The sequence below is a fragment of the Garra rufa genome, chromosome 15 (assembly GCF_049309525.1).
Source record: "Garra rufa chromosome 15, GarRuf1.0, whole genome shotgun sequence".
Lineage (NCBI taxonomy): Eukaryota > Metazoa > Chordata > Actinopteri > Cypriniformes > Cyprinidae > Garra > Garra rufa.
Genome location: NC_133375.1, coordinates 12,733,538 through 12,755,095, shown reverse-complemented (window position 1 = coordinate 12,755,095; position 21,558 = coordinate 12,733,538). Strand labels below are relative to the sequence as shown.

General features: G+C 36.4%; 3 protein-coding genes across 4 annotated transcripts; all 3 read left to right on the top strand.

Annotated features, from left to right (window-relative positions):
- Positions 1-6: 6 nt before the first annotated feature.
- Positions 7-12,900, top strand: hps4 (HPS4 biogenesis of lysosomal organelles complex 3 subunit 2). 2 transcript variants are annotated; one of them, XM_073819508.1, is made up of 13 exons: positions 7-188; positions 1,713-1,754; positions 1,955-2,039; positions 5,331-5,474; positions 5,646-5,753; positions 7,351-7,467; positions 7,670-7,764; positions 7,879-7,951; positions 8,054-8,187; positions 9,525-10,227; positions 11,418-11,544; positions 12,105-12,216; positions 12,382-12,900. In XM_073819508.1, the coding sequence occupies exons 2-13, from the start codon at positions 1,720-1,722 to the stop codon at positions 12,551-12,553; spliced, it is 1,905 nt and encodes a 634-aa protein (XP_073675609.1). In that variant the 5' UTR covers positions 7-188; positions 1,713-1,719; the 3' UTR covers positions 12,554-12,900. The 2 variants fall into 2 exon arrangements, with proteins under 2 accessions (XP_073675609.1, XP_073675610.1); XM_073819509.1 differs by having other exon boundaries at positions 1,710-1,754.
- A 1,328-nt stretch (positions 12,901-14,228) lies between these two features.
- On the top strand, positions 14,229-16,550 carry LOC141286591 (uncharacterized). The gene is made up of 3 exons (XM_073818639.1): positions 14,229-14,637; positions 15,608-15,752; positions 15,872-16,550. The coding sequence occupies exons 1-3, from the start codon at positions 14,229-14,231 to the stop codon at positions 16,236-16,238; spliced, it is 921 nt and encodes a 306-aa protein (XP_073674740.1). The 3' UTR covers positions 16,239-16,550.
- A 1,839-nt stretch (positions 16,551-18,389) lies between these two features.
- On the top strand, positions 18,390-19,728 carry hnf1a (HNF1 homeobox a). The gene has a single exon (XM_073819779.1). The coding sequence runs from the start codon at positions 19,228-19,230 to the stop codon at positions 19,528-19,530; it is 303 nt and encodes a 100-aa protein (XP_073675880.1). The 5' UTR covers positions 18,390-19,227; the 3' UTR covers positions 19,531-19,728.
- Positions 19,729-21,558: the final 1,830 nt, after the last annotated feature.

Genomic DNA, 21,558 nt, shown 5'->3' with positions numbered 1-21,558 from the left:
CATTATGAAACATGAGATCTTATCAGTTTCCGTTTGTATATCTCTGGCATTTGGATACTCGTGAATTGTTGACAGTATTCTCTAGAGGAAATGAATAATGGGGGAGTGTGAGTGGGATTGAGTAATTACACAGCAGAAGTTGGATGACATGCGTAAAAGTTATCTAAACTTCGTTCAACCCACCGACGGTGAGTCAAAATAACACTTGTTTCGGTTCTTGTTGCACATATGAAACATGAAGGAACATCTGCGCATTTAATCAGGCGCAAACATACTAAATGCACAGCAACAGCGATTTATTTCACATTAAAACGGATAACAAATATCACAGTTTTTTTAAAGCTTGTTTAGTTTGACATTAACTGAATAAACCTTGCAAGTGCAACACCTGATGATCGTGTTATCCAGCATGATTTAAGAGTAATCCAAATGATTTACTCAAAGTTTCTAAAAGTATCTAGTCAAAAACAAAAGGATTTCTGAAAGTATTTAAAAGTTTAAATATTTCTTTGTTTCTTATGTTAGTCTTGACTGGAGTTCGACAAGAAATGCTTTGTATAAATAAAGTATTTTACTGTATTCACATCTAGTGTTAAAAAGCGTGCATGCTTCTGTATTTAAACACTAACGTGTGAATTCGAGAGATTTTCTCAGTGAAGTCATTTCTACGCAAATCTTGTAGGTTTGTGGATTATCAGATGTGAAAGTGAAAGCTGTCTATCTATATAAACATTCAGTTTCTGTGGTACTCGAATGAAGCACAAATCCCACAAATGAATACATACTGTAGTGCATTTCAGAGAATCAAGAACGTGACCTTTCATGCAACGCAGTTACAGTAACATCGACACTATCAGAATATTTTACATTACATATACATGTATATATATATATCTATAATTGCATAGTAATGATTAAATCTTGACCTTTTTATTCCCAGCTTTAAATAAAAAATGTCCAGGCCATCCCCATATTTGTAGAAATTTAGCATTAAATCACTTGCTCACCAATGGATCCTCTGCAGTGAATGGGTGCCGTCAGAATGAGAGTCCAAACAGCTGATAAAAGCATCGCAATAATCCACAAGTAATCCACACAACTTCAATCCATCAATTAACATCTAGTGAAGAGAAAAGCTGTGTGTTTCTAATAAAGAAACCTATAATTAAGTTGTTATATTAATTATAAGGCATTATCTAAAATGTTATGCCAGTCCATAATCACACTTCCTTCACTGAAAAAGGCCCTCCTTTGTTGTTCTTTAACAACAAAATCCACTGACATATTTCTTTAGTGCTGTTTTAGATTGTTTGCGCTGGATCTGTGCATACTTCTGTCCTGATTTAGACTAGATGACTTTTTCACTAGAGAGATAAAGGGCTCATATTTGACCCAGAAGCAACGATTTAATGTTGAGACACTTAAAAGATTGTTTTGTTTATTACAAACACACCTCTTTTCACTTCACGAGACATTATATAATGGACTGTAGTCATGTGGATTACTGTGATGATTTTATCAGCTATTTGGACTTTCATGCTGACGGCACCCATTCACTGCAGAGGACCCATTGGTGAGCAAGTAATGTTATCTCAAATCTTTTCTAATGAAGAAACAAACTCAGCTACATCTTGGATGGCCTGTGGGTGGGTGAGTACATTTTCATTTTTGGGAGAGCTATTCTTTTAACCAGATTTCTTCTCTTTTAGCAGATCACCAATGGCTGAGACAACGGCTTTGACTGATTCCAGACGGTAAGAATAATATTCAGTGTGTAAATCTATAAATTATTTCTTTAAACAAAGTAATATTGTGGCTGTATGCAGTTTCCTAAGATGCCCTTTAGAAAGGCATTCTTTACAGTGTGTCATAAAGAACAAAATGCTCATTGTCCAATTCTGTATCAGTTTTCTAACTTTATTGCTTTTGTGTTTCATCATATTTCCGAATGCAGCTTCTTCTTCCTGTATGATAATTTAAAGGTGCAAGAGGAGGGTGACCTGACTAGAGATGGCATTTACTACTTCTCTCCTGAGGATGTAAGACATACGTTGTGTTTATAATAATATAATTTGAAAAGAAAATTACTTATATTTTGTTTGAAGCATGAAGAAGCAACTGCACCTTCTAAAACAATATTATAACACAACTGTTTTAAAAGACGACCTTCATGATGCTTCGTATAGCTACAGTTGAAGTCAAATGTTTACATACACCTTGCAGAATCTGCAAAATGTTAATTATTTTACCAAATAAGGGGAATCATACAAAATGCATGTTGTTTTTAATTTAGTACTGGCCTGAATAAGATGTTTCACATAAAAGATGTTTACATATAATCCACAAGAGAAAATAATAGTTAAAAAAGTGACCCTGTTCAAAAGTTATCATACACTTGATTCTTAATACTGTGTTGTTACCTGAATGATCCACAACTGCTCTCTGTTTTTGAGAAAAAAATTGAAGATCCCACAAATTCTTTGGTTTTTCTGCATTTTTGTGTATTTGAACCCTTTCCAACAAGGACTGTATGATTTTGGGATCCATCTTTTCACTCTGAGGACAACTGAGAGTAGAGGTCGACCGATGTATCGGTTTTGCCGATTAATCGGCACCGATAGTTGATTGGCCGGCCTATCGGTTATCGGCAAAAATCCTTGCGATAGTTTTTCTGGGTTGCGTTCTCTGCTGAAGCGGCTCACGCTCCGCTCCGCTGTCATAGAGTATGAGAGGTTAAGCCCCAGACCAATGTTTAATGTCAGGATTGTTACCATATATTTGTATTGATTTATATCCAGCCGGTGATATTCTTAGCCAGCAAAGTTGCAGATTTAAAGACGTGACGTGAGAAAGCAAACTGTGTTCATTCAGCCGACAGAATCCTGCGAGTCACAGTGCCATAGTTTTACAGATTACAGATCTGTCCCAAATCATTGTTAATGTTGATAAAGACTTGACCCTGGGCTGGAAGATTGAGTATTGTGCATTTAAGCAAAATATTTTTTTTATTTCTGTAGCTCTAATAATGTCTGTATGCTTCACATAGAGCTATAATTTATGTTTTAGCCTTTTCGTCAGGCAGCGGAAGCATGGTAGTTACGCACTTTGTTTTACAATGCCATTTTCCTGTTCTTATTTTATTTTAATAACTAATCAACAAAAATATCTATTAAAAATTAAGATAAAAATTATACAAAACGAAATTCGTTTAAGAAGGGATTTTCCACTAATAAAAACGTACGAAGCGGTCAAAAATTGTGTCTGACCCTCTCCAATTCTCCCGGGGTATTGCCGTCCAATTCATAGCACGTCCTTTATGACACTTACAAATTACACAAACCTCTTTCGTAATTAACATATTATACTGAAACAAAACAAATAATATTTAAACATAAATGTATAACAGAAAATAAATAGTTTCTGAAATGGCTGCAATTAATGATATAGATCGCACTTTCTCTTTCCGTTTGATCTGTTCTTTAAACTAACCTTTGCCGCTTTTTTTATCATTCTTGAAGTAAACATTTGCCCGTTTGGTGATTAAATAAACGGTTTTAGATTTCTGCTTGAACTACACAACGTGTCCTGTGTGTGTTTGATACCTGCAAGTTATCCGTTAACGCAGCGCTGCACTTTTGTCCGGTTTCATTAAGGGTGGGTAAAATAAAAAGGATTCTCGGATGCATCGCAATCCTCTCTTCAATGAGCTTGTGTTTTTCCCCCATATGGCACGTGTGCGCGCTAGAGACCCGGAGGACTTCATTGCACAGGATTTGCACTGTGAGCTACATGTGCATTGTTTGACAGTGTGAACTTTCAACCGCAGTTTTTTACTTTCCATATGCCTTCATTTCTGCCGTTTGTAATGCAGTACTATTAGATGCACTAAACTCGCGCACTGACAGACTTTCACTTGTGCTTTGGGTCTGTTCGTCCTAAAAAGCTTTATTGCGGATGCGATTAAATGCACTTGCATTTTCGAATACTTATACAAAACTGATGTACAGTACACACAGTCAGTTATGTTTTTAGAGCAGGACAAAACATTTGATAAATCGAAATAGATCTGTGCATTCGTTTTAATGCAGCCTGTTAAAGAAGCTACTGTCTACGATCTCATCAGTAATAATCAAATGATAAAGAAAAAAGAACACTTATTTTAAATAAGTAATTGTTTAAAAAAGTAGCCTGCTTATATAATGGAAAAATCAATTTGATATAAAATGTAAATGAAAATGTAGCCATGTGCAGAAATATTGAAAACTGAGAATGTGACGCATGGTTATATTTAGTTGATATTGAAAATCGTAATTAAATTGAATCTTAATTTAAGATGGCAGTAGGCCTACTGACATACAGAGATTCCAAATATAAACAAAAGACATAAAACCTGCAATTTTACATATTGTTAAAATGTAAAGATACACACCCCTTTAAAATGAGCCCATTAACATCAACTAAGATTGATGAAAGCTGTAGAATAGAAGTGTTGTTCCTTGTTAGAGTCTGTTAATTTCAAGATTTACTGTAATATTGTTAAATTTTGAAGTTTATTTTGTTAACATTAATGAACTATGAAATAACTTTAATGATCAATATATAATTAATATTAACATTTTTATTTATTTACAAAGTATGGTTTAGTATATTTTTTTTAAATAGTAGAGCACTATTTTAGTTGCCGTTCAGTATCCATTTTCAAAAACTATCGGTTAATTAATCGGTATCGGCCAGTGTGGTCCAACCTAGCTATCGGTATCGGTAAAAACCAATATCGGTCGACCTCTAACTGAGAGACTCATATGCAACTATTACAGAAGGTTTAAACACTCACATCCACTCCAGAAAAAAAAACACACACGATACATTAAGAGCCGGGGGGTGAAAACTTTTTGAATTTGAAGATCAGGGTAAATTTAACTTATTTTGTCTTCTGGGAAGCATGTAAGTATCTTCTGTAGCTTCTAAATGGCGGTACTAAATTAAAAAATGATATTTAGGCAAAATAAGAAAAATGTACACATCTTCATTCTGCTCAAAAGTTTACACCCCTGGCTCTTAATAATTCGTTTTCCCTTCTGGAGCATCAGTGAGTGTTTGAACCTTCTTTAATAGTTGCATATGAGTCCCCCTGTTGTCCTCAGTGTGAAAAGATGGATCTTTTATGTAAAAATATCTTATTCAGGTCAGTACTAAATAAAAAATAACATGCATTTTGTATGATCCCTCTTATTTTGGTAAAATAATTAATGTTTTGCAGATTCTAAAAGGTGTATGTTTACTTTTGACTTCAACTGTACATATGCATGATGGTGTGTGTGATGTTGCAGACACCAGTAGACCAACAAGAGCTGCTTTGTGGACAGCTGGCCGGTGTGTGTCGTTGTGTGTCTGAGCTGTCGTCTTCTCCTGTGCGTCTGCTTCGCCTGCGCAAAAGCAAATATGCAATCCGCATGAAGGATAACTTTCTTTGGGTAAGAGAAAATGTTGTTGTTGGGTAATGACATTACAAAACCTGTTACAAAACCTAATGTCTTGGTGCCTACTACCTCCTGACTTGAACGGAGCGATAAAAATTGGTTTGACTAAAGGCTTTTGTGAGCTTTTTACAACTCTTTTGAATTGGATCTTTCTCTGGTTTCCAGGCATTAAGTTGTGTGGTTGACATTCCTGATGTGAGTGTGTGTGACTTACTTGATCAGCTGATTGCCGTCTTCTGTTTCTACAATGGACCAGTGCGTCAGAGCTACCAGGTGCAGCATCGCAGTCTACAGTGTTTTATTCACTAATTATAAGATTATGGTTTAATGTGATATTTAAGGTTTGGGGTCAGTAAGGTTTTTTTTTTTTTTTTGGAATTGTTAATTATTTTACCAAAATAAGAAGGATCGTACACATTTTTTTTATCTAGTACTGACCTGAATAAGATATTTCACATAAAGGATGTTTACATATAGTCCACAAGAGAAAATAATAGTTGAATTTATAAAAATTACCCTGTTCAAAAGTTTACATACACTTGATTCTTAATACTGTGTTGTTACCTGAATGGTTCACAGCTGTGTTTTTTTGTGTAGTGATAGTTGTTCATAAGTCTCTTGTTTGTCCTGAACTGTTAAACTGCCCACTGTGCTTCAGAAAAATCCTTCATGTCCAACAAGTTCTTTGGTTTTTTCAGCATTTTTATGTATTTGAACCCTTTCCAACAATGACTGTATGATTTTGAGATCCATCTTTTCACACTGAGGACAACTGAGGGACTCATATGCAACTATTACAGAAGGTTTAAATGCTCACTGAAGCTTCGGAAGGAAAAACAATTCATTAAGAGCCAAGGGTGTAAACTTTTGAACAGAATGAAGATGTGTACATTTGTCTTATTTTGCCTAAATATATTTTTTCATTTAGTACTGCCCTTCAGAAGCTATTGAAGATAGTTACAGGTTTCCTAGTAAACAAACTAAGTTAAATTTACCCTGATCTTAAAATTCTAAAAGATTTCACTTCTGACCTTTGTTCATCTTCAGAAAACAAAAGATATTTTTGATGAAATCCAAGAGCTTTCTGACCCTCCGTAGACAGCAACACAACTTTCTCGTTCAAGGCCAAGAAAGGTAGTAAGGACATTGTTAATAAGGACATAGTCCATGTGACATCGGTGCTTCAACCATAATGCTATGAAGCTACGAGAATAATTTGGAAAAACAAAAATAATGACTTAATTCAACAATTTCTCTCGTTCACAAGAGTGTTATGACGCATGCGTGTGCATTCAGTAGAAACTGTTGAATAAAGTTGTTATTTTTGTTTTGTTTGCACACAAAAACTGTTCTCGTAGCTTCATAAAATTATGGTTGAAACATTGAGGTCACATGGACTATTTTAAGGATGTCCTTACTACCTTTCTGGCCTTGAATGTGTCAGTTGCGTTGCTGTCTGTCTATGCAGGGTCTGAGAGCTTTCAGATTTAATTTTGTATTCCAAAGATGAAGGAAGGTCTTACAGGTTTGGAACAACATGAGGGTGAGTAATTAATGACAGAATTTTGGGTGAATTATACCGTTACTGTTAAACAAAACAAAAACAAAACTAAAAAATATTGCATTGGCAACTAGCTAAAATAAAATAAGTTAAAAGGTTTTTTATATTTCATTTTCAGTTGAAGTTTAAGTAACAAAAATGTTCTTTTATAGTTTAATTTTTATTGAAATATAATAACCCTGCTTCATTATGCAAACAAAAAATCTTACAGACCTCAAACTTCGAAATGATAATTTCTACCTATTAAACGTTAATACCATATTACACCACTTCCACATATATGTTGTGTTTTGCTTCATTTCAACACAGTTGTACAGCAAGGAGGAGTTGGCTCTACAATGGGCCAGATATCTCTGTCACCTGCAGGGCGGCTCCACTGAGCTGCACAACATCTTCAGCTGCCTGAGGACCATTGACTCCACACATGTAAGTATGAGTGAAGTTTTTATGAGAAGACGTTAAATTTACTGCGTTATTACTGTAACAGTGTGCCACAAAATGATTCATTCAGCCTGAATCAGTACTGCAACAGCAAGCCTTGAGCATAGCATTCTGTCCTTGTGTTTGTGAATAATTTTTACAAACCTGCTTGTGAATGGTCACTTCTCTTTAATCCTCACTGCATCAGATCGATCCTCTGCTGCTGCTGAAGGCTGCCCTGATTCTTCAGGCATGTCAGCGATGTCCTCTGGTCCTGGCAGGGTGTATCCTTTACAGGGGCAGGTGAGAATTCACTGCAGAAAAATTTGTTTATGATCATTTCTATTGATTTTAAATACTGATCATGTATCTGTAAGTGGCTAAAGCAATCAAGAGTGATATTTTTCTGTTGTACAGGGTGGTTAGTACTCAGATGCCACCTGCGCTGACAGTAAAGGTGATGGTGTATGAGACGCAAACGTACAGCCAGGTACAATCAAGTTAATTGTGATTCCTGATACTGAACACATTACATAAATATCTTATATATATCCTTGTATCCTTTAGCATTTCTCCTTATGTCTAATTACAGGATTTCCGGGTGACATCCAATGGCCTGAACTCATCGGTGGGCTCATCATCCTCTTTCACAGCTACCGCACAGGTGTTCCTGACGCCCACTGAACTGCACTCTCTCCGCTGCCCCCCAGTGGATAGAGCATGCAGGTACAAATCAAGAAGTGTATGCATTACTACAGTTGAAGTCATAAGTTTACATACACCTTGCAGAATCTGCAAAGTGTTATTTATTTTACCCAAATAATAGGGATCATACAAAATGCATGTTATTTTTGTTTAGTACTGACCTGAATAAGATACTTAACATAAAAAACGTTTACATATAGTCCACGAGAGAAAATACTAGTTGAATTTACAAAAATTACCCTGTCCAAAAGTTTACATACACTTGATTCGTAATACTGTGTTATTACCTGAATGATCAACAGCTGTGTTTTTCTTTTAGTTATAGCTGTTCATGAAACCCTTGTTTGTCCTGAACAGTTAAACTGCCTGCTGTTCTTCAGAAAAATCCTTCAGATTCCACAAATTCTTTGGTTTTTCAGCATTTTTGTGTATTTGAACCCTTTCCAATGAGGACTGTATGATTTTGAGATCCATCTTTTCACACTGAGGACAACTGAGAGACTCATATGCAACTATTACAGAAGGTTCAAACGCTCACTGATGCTCCAGAAGGAAACACAATGCATTAAGAGCCAGGGGTGAAAACTTTTAAACAGAATGGAGATGTGTACATTTTTCTTATTTTGCCTAAATGTCATATTTTTTCATATACTACAGCTCTTCAGAAGCTACAGAAGATCTGTTTCCCAGATGACAAAATGAGTTACATTTACCCTGATCTTTAAATCCAAAAGGTTTTCACCCCCTGGCTCTTAATGCATCATGTTTCTTTCTGGAGCATCAGTGAGTGTTTGAACCTTCTGTAATAGTTGCATATGAGTCCCTCAGTTGTCCTCAGTTTGAAAAGATGGATCTCAAAGTCATACAGTCATTGGTGGAAAGGGTTCAAATACACAAAAATGCTGAAAAAACAAAAAACTGTGGGACCTGAAGGATTTTTCTGAAGAACAGCAGGCAGTTTAACTGTTAAGGACAAACAAGGGGCTCAAGAACAAATATCTTTAAAAAAAACACTGTGGATCATTAAGTAACAACATAGTATTGAGAATCAAGTGCATGTAAACTTTTTACCGGGTGTCATTTTTATAAATTCAACTATATGTGAATGTCTTATATGTAAAATATATAGTACTAAATAAAAAAATCATAAATAATGCATTTTGTATGATCCCTCTTATTTTGGTAAAATAATTACATTTTGCAGATTCTGCAAGATGTATGTAAACATCGCATTCTGTGGATATACTGTACTGTTCAAAAGTTTTGGATTGGAATTAGTAATATGTTACTGACCGAAAACTTTTGAACAGTGGTGTTTTTACAAATTAATTGGTATTTATATATATTCTCATTGCTAGGTCTCACTGCAGTCAACCTCCCTGCCAACCCAGCAAGTCCCGCCTCTTGTCTCGCACTTTATCTGACACCCCAACCACAGATACTGACTCTTCAAGCTTAGATCCCAGGCAGTATCCCCCAACGTCCTATCAGACAATGCCGTCCTCTCCTCGCTCTTCCCTCTCTGATGAACCATGTTTCAGCCCCTTTCCTTCACGGGTTAACACACCCCTTCACTCCAGTCTCATGAACCAATCAGAGTATTTTACTCCTGACTCACATGACCACAGCACATCTAATGGATCTAACTGCGGTGCAGTGAAAGAAAGTTTGGCAGGCCTGAACATAAAGCAGGATATAGATACAAACTCAGGGTCTGAGACCAAAAGTGAAAGTTTGAATTCAGATCAGGACATTCACAGTGAAGAAATCAAAGCCCTCACTAATGGGTATGAGCAGTGGAACTGTGAAGAAAATAAACTGGATGCTAACAATCATGTGACCAGTAAAAATGGCAGATTTCAAGGGGAAACAGAGGGTGAGGAAAGAACAGAGAGCAAGCAAGTGAAATATGTACCCACAATCACCCCATCTCCACATGAGACCCTAGCAGACACCTCTCTAGTGCCCTCAGTATTATACCAGCATAGAGTCAGAGGTTTGGTCTTGGCCTTACTGGTGGAGCCTGAGTTCAACACGGACCCCACCGCCAGAGAGGAAGTGGTGAGAAGCATGAATTTGTGTCTGTTTGAAATATTTTGTACATAGTATGTATGAGTTTGCTGAAAATGTACTCACCTTCAGGCCATCCAAGATTTTGAGAAATTTAGCATTATATCACTTGCTCACCAATGGATCCTCTGTCGTGAATGGGTGCCGTCAGAATGAGAGATAAAACAGCTGATAAAAACATTACAATAATCCACAAGTAATCCACACCACTCCAGTCCATCAAATTAATGACTTGAAATCCATAAACCTTCACTTTTGACTAAAGTACCGGTCCATAATCCATAATAACGCTTCCTCCAGTGAAAAAGTGATGTTTTCTCACATCAAAATCCACTAGCATGTTTGTTTAGTTACAGTTACACTACAGTTTTTGCTTGTTAACAGTGTTTGATCCATGCATATTTCTCTCCTAATTTAGTTTTTTAGATGACTGTTTTACTGAAAAAGAAATATTATGGATAGACGACGCTTACTTTGGCAAGAAGCAATGGTTTGAAGATGTTAATTGATGGACTGGAGTCATGTGGATTACTTGTGGATTATTATGATGTTTTTATCAGCAGTTTGGACTCTCATATTGACGGCACCCATTCCCTGCAGAGGATCCAACAAACTCATCTACATCTTGGATGGCCTGAGGGTGAGAAAACATTTTTTGAATTTCACTCTCTATTTGAATCCCCTATATATCCCCTATATCGGAAAGGACACAGGCTTCTCCTAAAAAATAGTAAGACGATTTTCCTATAGACTGTGACAGTTTGCAAAGGGTATGAATAATTTTGGACATGCCTTTTATTTACTTTTTGTTCAAATGTAAATAAAAGCTGAGAAATATTTTTTTTTCTACAACGATGCCTCTTGTACATGGTCTTATTATCTTTTGGGAGAAGCCTGTGTCATTTCCGGTCAAAAAAACTTGCTGGTTGAATAAAAGCAACTTTAAGTCAGAATTTGCCAGGGGTATGAATAATCTCGGGCTTGACTGTGTGTATATATATATATATATATATATATATATAGGGATTTGGGGCACTTAGTACTTTTATTCAGCAAATATTATTGTATTTTTGATCAAATTAATGGTGAACATAGAACTTAAAATAATAATAATAATAAAAACATTTACTGACCCCAATGGCGCTCTCTTGTTATAAAAGTGTTCTCTGCTATTTTTGCAGAATCACAGCAGCTTGGCATCACTAAATGGGCTCGAGGCTCACCTGAGGAATGCCTCACCTGGGACACACGGCCCACCGGGTCCCTACACCTTTGTCCACTATGACTGCATTCAAAACACTCTTACTAGTAAGTCCTATTTCAAACATGTATAAGGAGTAGTTCACTTCCAGAATAAAAATTTATAGATAATGTACTCACCCCCTTATCATCCTTATCAACTCTGATTTTGAAGTTGGGAGTTTTTCGACATACCATAACTGTCATAAACAGGAATACACACTGTTCACGCAGAGCCAATATAAATTGTCAATTGTTTTTAGAAATTAACTGATTGTTTTGCTAGATAAGACCCTTATTCCTTGCCTGGGATCGTTTAGAGCCCTTTAAAGCTGCATTTAAACTGCATTTTGGAAGTTCAAACTCGGGGCCACCGTACATATCCATTATATAGAGAGAAATCCTAAATTGTTTTCCTCAAAAAACATAATTTCTTTAGTACTGAAAAAGGAACATCTCAAAAATGAACATCTTGGATTGCAACGGGGGTGAGTACATTATCTGTATATTTTCATTCTGGAAGTGAACTACTCCTTTAAGTCAACTCAGTGAAAATGGCAACTGACATAAATGATTGTGTATTTCATATGTGTTCCTGAAATAGTTGTGACTTTTAATTTGTCGTGTAGCTAATGTATGTGGGCGCTCCGCTGGACCCCAGGATCAGGCCTTTGTGAAGGCCACTAAGCTGCTCCATTCACATTTCTCACACTTAGACACACTACAGGAGGCCATTGTCAGGTTAGAGTGTGTTTGAATGCCTTTTAAGTCATTTCCATCATTTAATGTGTATTTTCTGTTTGATTCATTTGTGTAATTATCCCTGTATTTGAACCGTTCAAACAAAAGTGTTAAAATAAGCACATTTTACTTATGTAAGCATTGTGTTTATGTCCTGAATTACAGGAACGCTAGCTCGGCAGTGTACGGAACCCGTAGCACGGCCCAAGAGACATATTTTCTCCAGCAGGGAACACCTGTCAGAAACTCTGGAAGTCCTGATCCTCAGGATAGTGCCTTCTCGCTACCCCGAAAAGCCCGGCAGCGGCTCCTTAAACATGGAGTTAACCTGCTTTAACTGGGCTCTTTTCTTTATTTCATCGATATCCACTATATTTATACTATATGTCTATCGCACTGCTCAGAATGTAATTAATCCTTTTTGTTTATATAATAGGCTGCTGTTTGTTCATTTTGTAATTGAAAGTAGAGGCTGAAAGTGATATGCTGTCATCCCAAGTAATACGACAATCTAGAGGAAGTGTCTCCGTCCTGAGAGATGGTTCTGCTGTAGCTTTTTGCTGTTTAGATGGAATAGAGAACAGAGGCTGTAAAGAGTGACTGAGACCATTCAGTGTTACTGTTACCTTTTTTTAAATGAAACAAAATTGTGCTTGTGTTAATAAATGTGCTTTAGTAAATCTGTTTGGGATTCTGTAAGGAGAGTTTGAATATAAATGACCCTGGATCACAAAAACAGTCATAAGAGAGTCATTTTAAAAATTCAGATGTATACATTATCTGAAATCTGAATAAATATGCTTACAATTATTCGAAAATCTGGAATCCGAGGGTGCATAAAAGCAAAATAGATCATTTTGACCCATACAATGTATTTTTAGCTATTGCTAGAAATGAAGAGTTAAGATGCAAATACCTAAGTGCCGCTTAGGTTCTTTTCATTGCCGTTAAAGTGAAATAACTGTACATAAACATAGGAGCCTGAGAAAAGGCTAATTTTAGAAGAAATTTTTTGCATTTGAACTCTTCAAATATACCCGTGCTACTTAAGACTGGTTTTGTGGTCCAGGGTCACATCAAATAATTAACAACTTTTTGAAGCTTCAAAGTTTTGGTGTAATAGCCTTTCCTTAAAGAGGCAGAAATCTCTCAGGGTTCATTAAAAAATTATTTAATTTGTTTTTTGAAAGAAGAACTAAAGTCTTACAGATTTGAAACGACATAAGGGTGAGTAAATGATATCTACACACGCTTTTCAGATAAAATATTTCTCAAAAATGTTTCAAATTATGAAACACTAGATATCTTGTTTAATATGAAGAGATTTAGACACTTTTTGGTTGTCAAACATTCATCAATCGTGTTTATAGTACTCCTGTGGTTCTCTGATAGGACCTGTGTGAACTTCATACATAGAGTAAAAATCACACTGAAACTACCCAGTTAAATTAACTTCAAAAGTGAAGTTAATTGTGAGAAAAAGCTATTTAGCTGATTGTTTGTTATCTATGTAATTAAATTCATACATTTGTATTAGTATGAATTACAAAGTGTAGCTTAAGTGTCCAAATACTGCATGTGCACCCAGATGAATGGTTTCTATATCCCAGATTACCTCTCTGTTGGTTGTGGAGCTATTGTCAGGATAGGACAGTTTGGGAAAGTTTTATGCTTCCCTAGGTCCAAGTTGTTTCTCTTGCAAATGAGCAGCTCGTTGGTAATGGTGCAGATGTTCTGTAATGAGGGTCATTAGGAGTGAGAATAAGAATGGACTGGACTGGCAGGGCTCTAGGCGCCTCATTATGCAGACACATTTAAATGGTCGATGGGGGTGCGAATGGCTGCTTAAGGGTCCCAAACAAAACCAGGGGGAGGAGAGTCAGATGAATCCAGAATTCAAATTCCACTGAAGCAGCAGCTTATTGTCAGAGTAGGAGGATTTACCTTCTCATTCGTATCGTGGAGAGCCCGACACAAGCATCTCCGGAGCGCAATATATGTGGTTACTCGAAATGGCCACGGTTACGCGCACAGGAGTTTCACTGCTAGTTCTCGCTATCATGACTATTGCTATAGGAGTACAGTCCCGATCGCTTCGTACACAGCTTCGCAAGGTGACATCGTTTCAAGGAGAGCGTAAAATCCGTATTGTACACGTCCAGAGACGAAGCCGTCGCGAACCAGGATCTGAGCACGACCAGTGCGCCCTCCTCAGCGCACCCTGGACGGAGAGCACCACTTCGCTTGGTGACTGGGGCCATATGTACCGTCTGAAGATACTATCAACGATGAGTGACGGTCCACGTCGTGCTGTGTTTCCAGAACAGCCCCTCTTCAGATTCGTCAGGAGGGTTTATCGCTGTTGTCAAGTGGGCTACCACTGTGGAAGTGTCAAGGGAATACAAGGCGGAAAGGTTGGAGGTGAGTATCTCTCTGTTCGGACACCTTGTTGAAAACTGATGCTCGTGTTCCAACCAGGATTAGCTAGCGAGACTCTCAGTCAACTAGCTCTACCAGCTACAGTTTAGCTAATAAACGCTACATTTAATTTATAATTATAAGTAATTATAAGTCTTAAAGCGTCCAAGGTGACTTAAAATCGAAGGTTGTGGTTCTAAAGAAGTTCGAGTGGCATTGAGGTAAAAATGGCAACAGTAGTGTCCAAGCAAATTTATTTTGTGATGTTGTGACAATGCTGAGGGGAAAAAACAGTTGTTGTTAGCTGGTTAAACCCTGCTAAAAAAAAATAGAAACCACCACAGCAATTCTACACAGAAACACTACAAACCATCAACTTTTAACCAACAAAACCATTTTTGAAAATGAAATGGTTTCCTGTGTTTTTGGGACATATTCCCCAAGGTTTAATGGTTTTAACAAGCCACCAATAGAAGGTGACCAATTACCAGTAGAGACCCACATGGTCCATTACAGTTTCTATTAAAACCAAAAGTCCCATTCTACCCCGTAAAACCATTACATTACATCTGTGATGGTTATTTATTTATTTATTTTTTAAGCAGGGAAGCTGGTCAAGCTAGTGTTTCCCAGTCTGAACAGCAAAGACAAGCCTGACCAGCAAAATTAGTGGTCAAAACCAGACTGCAAACTCCCAGGAGAGGGGGATTTAAACAAAAAGTACTGTAGTTAAAACTTTTAGCATACATATGGGATGCTAAAAGACAATCTTGCTTGCCAAATTAAAAATGACTGTCAAAAATTCACTTAAAAAGTAAATGAAAGCTAGACAAGCTCCAAACCAGCGTAAACCTAAATCATGAATCTGGTAGCTCACAATGGTTTTTAAAGCAAGGTAAAATATAATTTTTACAGTATGTAATATATGACAGGACTGCCCCTAACATCATGTGCCTCTTTCTGACTTGTCAAGACTCCAACATTGAGTTTCTGCTCGGCGAGGATGTGCTGTCAGCACCGTTGGCGAAAGCGGAAGTTCATTTTCACTTTTCAAACCCCCAACACCTCAACATTCAACCCGTGCTGCCCTCACTGGAGAAACGAGGGTTCCCCACTAGGTGAGGCAGAGGAACTTGATAAATTATGTGAAAATGTTATTAGCACAGTTCTCCAAGAAATAACTGAATTGATTTACTGAGCTTCTGAAGTTATAGCTATGTTCTCTTTCTCTCTGCAGGTACAGTGTCTGGTTGAGAGATGGTGTCGTGGAGCTGAGAGTCGATCTGCTTGCCCTCTTCCAGGCCCTGCAGCTGGTCATCGGAGGGGCCAGTAGAGGTCCAAGCGTGATGGAAATGCATCGGGTGAGGGGCTTGACTAGACCAGGGGCCGTTGTCCAAAAGCAAAGACCCCCGTCGCTTCAAGACACAGTGCCTGTAGAGTGGGGGGAGGTGAATGACGGCAGGGAGGGTGCGGCCCCCCTGCAGCCCACTTTAGAGCTGGGACTGGCATTACACTGCAGTTTACTGGACAATATCGCACAGCCCTGTCAAGATTATGGCGTACATTTAGAACACGCACCCTTCATCGCTCTAACGTACAGATAGCAAGCCATATTGAACAGTTTTTTAGCACTGGTACATTTGGAAATTTCTTCTGTCCAGCCAAACACTGTCAATCCCTAGCGCTCCCCCTTCACGAGTTCTTTGTGGCCATAAAATCTATGTCCATTCAGTCCACTAACACCTGGTGTGAATGTTCCCTGGATGGTTCGCTATTTTTTAAGAATTGCTAATGATTCCCATTGTTCTGTGACAATGGTGCTTCAGTAGAAGCTTACTGTAATTCAGAGTGGCCAATGTTATATGGAACACTATGCACTTCAGCATGTAAATTGAATTTATTAACTTATGGGTGTTATTTGTGAGAAAAAGGTATCATTGTATAAATGTAAATAGTGTATAATTACAGTTCTATATATTAAAACTTTTTTTTGCATTGTTTCTAAGTGGCAACAGTTGGTTTATTTCTGTTTCTGTGACCAAGGTATTGTTTCAGTAAGGTTTTTTAAATGAAATCAATTTAAATATGAAAGGGCTCACATACTAAACATAAAGCATTTGGTCATTTACAGGTTTGATTGATAATTCAAGAAAAAAAAAACTGGTTTAGATTGTAATTTTGATTTGTATGTTGTGCAGCCGACATAAGTCAAACACTCAAATACAAACACCAGGATTTAATAAAAAATCATGAAAAAAAAAACATGAATTAAGACCCAGAGGTATGCTTAAAAGAAAGAGTACAACTTACCGAAATATGTATCCTGTCTCATGAAATCGCTCAAATAGTGTTTCAACCGTGCAAAGACGTCAATATAACAGCTTGTAAACAATGTCACATTTACCTCAGAAAAAACATAAACCATAAATTGCCAACGTTAGAAAACTCTAGAGAAGAGCATTTTGCTAAATATATAACATATTCATTATAGTTTTTACTGTTTTTCAATGTTTAATTTACATTTGAATGAATCAGGTTTTTATGACAGCCACCATTTAAATGTTTATATTTCAAAAAACCATACAAAATGCATGTTATTGTTTATTTTGTACTGACCTGAATAAGATGTTTCACATAAAAGATTTTTACATATAGTCCACAAAAGAAAATATAAGTTTAATGTATAAAAATGACCCCGTTCAAAAGTTTACATCCCCTTGATTCTTAATACTGTGTTGTTACCTGAATGATCCACAGTTGTGTTTTTTTGTTTAGTGATAGTTGTGTATGATCCATTGTTTGTCCTGAACAGTTAAACTGCCTGCAGATCTTCAGAAAAATCCTTCAGGTCTCACAAATTCTTTGGTTTTCCAGCATTTTTGTGTATTTTAACCCTTTCCAACAATGACTGTGTGTTTTTGAGATCTGTCGTTTCTCACTGAGGACAAGTGAGGGACTTATATGCAACTATTACAGAAGGTTCAAATGCTCACTGATGCTCCAAAAAGAAAAACTATGCATTAAGAGCCAAGGGATGAAAACTTTTGAACAGAATGGAGATGTGTACATGTTTCTTATTTTGCCTAAATATATATTTTTTAATTTAGTACTGCCTTCAGAGACTACAAAAGATACTTACATGTTTCCCAGAAGACAAAATAAGTTAAAAATTACCCTGATCTTCAGATTCAAAAAGCTTTTCTCAACTGGATATCCAAAATAATCAATATCAAATTGGAACTTGAATGTTACAAAAGATTTCTGTTTCAAATAAATGCTGCTCTTTTGAACTTTCTATTCATCGATCCTGGGTTTCTACAAAAATATTTAGCAGCACAAATGTTTTTTAAGAATACTAAGAAATGTTCCTTGAGCATGAAATCAATTGATTTCTGAAGGATCATGTAACACTGAATACTTAAGTAATGACAGCTAAATACAGCGTTGCATCAAAATAAATTACAATTTCAAATACATTCAAATAGAAAAAAGTTTTCTCTTGCTAGATATATTTTCTTTCATTTTCAGTTGTACAGTGCAGCTGTACCACACTTTTACAGATAATATAGTGAAGCATTTTAAAGCTCAGAAACGGTGGCAATAACTTTGTAAGTTTACTGCAGTTGTAAAGTGATCATATGGTAATATTTTATTGGACTGTATACTCGAGTTACCACGATAGAGATTTTTATGAATAATCTTGTCTCATTTCTAAAATGTCTCACTTTGGGAATGGTTATGCATATTACACTTTTATTTTGTGATATGGATGACAGTACAGTTTAAATACAATCATTTGCAAATGGAGTGAAAAACAATTGATACTATCAATTACATGTGGATACAGATTTCAAGTCTATAAGTCTTTAAAAAATCACTTTACAAAATGTGATTATGCACATTGTGATTTTACAAATTGTGATAAAAATGTAATTACATTTTAATTTTAAGTCACTTTTAGGCCCCCTAGTGAGCCCGGCCCCCTGGTTTAGATATATATTTAATAATTAATTTCAATAAATATAGAAATAGTTTTTTTCACTCTTTGTTAGGACTATCACCATTTTAAAAATACAGCTATGTTTTTATGATAGGTTTTCATAGTCCAAAATTAAATATCTGAGTCTGTCTCATAAAAAAGACAAACAAGATGACAGTGTGAGTGTTAAATGCATTTGTAATGTTCATTTTCACTGAATAGTTAGACTGTACACTTTGCCCTCAACACAGGCCGAGGCTAAAGTTCACCAGGAGAGTGGGAGAGAAAGAGAGAGAGAGAGAGCGACAGAGTAAAGGAGGAGGGGATGAAGAGAAAAGCAAGTAGCAAAAAAAAATCACATTTCAAAGCAAAAGGACAACAGGTGTCTAGACTTAATACAGGAGCAGAAACAGAAGAACACTGGAAAACGACAATGAAAACAAGCCCTTCGTGTGAAACTCAAAGCCTGAGGTGAATATTGAACCTGTGCGATATTGTGTGTATGTCTGTTTGCACACAAAGAGTGTGTTGCTAATTGCTTCAGTGCCACGGACAAAGCTTCTGTGGGAAATTATAGACAAAAACGGCTGCTTAAACACCTCCAAACGTGAGAGATGGAGGGAGGAGAGGGGAGGAGAGCAGGAGGAGAACGAAGCAGCCGGCTGTCGGCCTTACAGGAGCAGCTGGTGTGGTCTTTACTGGGATCAGGGCTGTCAAAAGAGCTGCTGATCCAGGCCATGGGAGACCTAGAGCGAGAACGTGCCTCGGCCGGTGCCGAGAGGACGGACCGGGCCGATGGCGAGAGCTCGGAGGAGGGAGACATGGACAATCCACCTCCTATCTTCCGTGAGCTAGAGAGGCTGCCGCCGGAGGAGGCCGCGAGACAAAGAGCTCAAGTTGACCAGCTGTTGCAGTAAGTCTCCTGGTGTCTTCTGATCAATCAATCCAAACTTCATCCAAAATGCACTTAATGAACTATCTAGCATATGTTGTTCCTCAAGAAACTTTAGTCAAAATCCACTCCTCAACCTTCAACCTTCTCCACCAATTCTTGATTAAACCTTCTTTTTTTCTCTCTGGCTCATCTTAGGTCTTCTCTCTTCTATTCCTTTTGTTTGGCTTCCTCTCTCCTCTTGTGCTGTGCTTCCCAACTGATGGGGTGAATATAAAGGAGGTTCCACCTTTTTTAGTTACTAATTACCCACCCTATTCATTATTCTCTGGCCATTTCAAACTTTTTAATAAATGAGCTACATCGACTGGTTAAAATTAACAGAGTGACACAGTGTCCATCGCTCTGTGTGTGTGTGTGTGTGTGTTTGTGTACACATGGCTGTGGTGATATTGTAAAGATAGTGCTGTTGTGAGGAGACTTCTGTTTTTTTTATGTGTGGCTCTTTGAACAGAGATAAAATGGACTTGTAATGCACTTTATTTAAACATCAAAGCATATTCATAAGTGATTTGTATAGGTGAAATGCATAGCTGTTGGATGTTTTTGTATAGTAAAGCTTTGTGTGTTTGTGTTGTATTGGCTAGGGTTATTTGCGATCTCTTTTACTGGACTTTGGCCCCTTGTCTCTTGCCTTATCTTACAGTGTAAACATTGCACCATCTCTACCTCTGTATTATCTATCCTTCCTCTTTCCCCCTCCCCCTTTCTCAGAACATTTTTTTAAAAATAGCCTCAATAAAAAGTTTTTTTTTTTGGACTTGATCAAGAATTTTTCCTTGAATATGTTAAATGTTAAAAACATTTTTTTTTTTAAAGTTCAGAATATGTTGTATTTTAAGGAACCAGTGCCATTAGTGAACAATATATGTCTACTAATATAATTAATAGAATGCTTAACTATATATGTTTTATTTCTTACTTAGTATATTTATTTTTATAACAGGTTCTAAAAATATATATTATATATATATATATATATATATATAAAGACATTTTCTGTTTCTAACATCATACTTAATGAAGTAAAACCATCCATGATCCTTTAGAAGTGATTTTAATATGCTGATTTGCTGCTCAAGAAACATTTCTTACTATTATCATTGTTTAAGACTGTTAAACACTGTGTAACCTTTTTTTTGATTAATAGAAAGTTCAGAAGAACAGCTATATTTGAAATTTTTGTAACAATATAAATATCTTCACTATCATGTTTGATGAATTTTATGCATCCTTGCTGAATGGAATTATTAACTTCTTTAAAAAACTCCAAACTTTTGAGTAGTGTATATGGGCCATTCTACAGAACTGGTTTAAAGTCAGAAACATCTAGTCTTTTTCCACAAATTTTGTATTTATTCAAATTGTGTAATATCCAAGGTACACAATTCAAGTAATTGTGCAGTTAATACTCATATTGTATTTTCATTAAGTTTTCGAATATTTGTCCTCTGCCCAAATTTGTTACAACCGAAACACAGTAATATATTATTTAATAAGAAGGGTTATATTGACCTATTCAAATTTTGCTTATATCTTCCTTGTAAATATATTTTTCTCTGTTTTATTAAAATGTTTTCAGAGGTAAATCAACACCAATTACATTTTTAACAATATTTTAAGTGTGATTTATGAGATTTGTTGTATTTTGAATCCTATTTGTCTTTGTAAAATCCAAAACATTGACCATACTGATTTCAAAGTTAAGGAGTTGTTAGTTTGAATAAACCAAACACTTTCATAACATCTTAGTTGATAATTCAGTATACTTTATTTTTGACAAAAATTATGACATGTTTCGTTTGTGGCTGTTACGGTAGTGAACATTTTATAAGATAACACTCAAAAAACAAACAAAACAAAAAAAACAAAAAAAAACAAAGATGTCACTACCGAAACTTCACCAAATGTTTGGGTCGTGACTGTTTCGGTAGTGACAATTTTAGATACTTTGGAACCTATAGCTCAAAGGTGCAAATGGTTAGCTAGCACA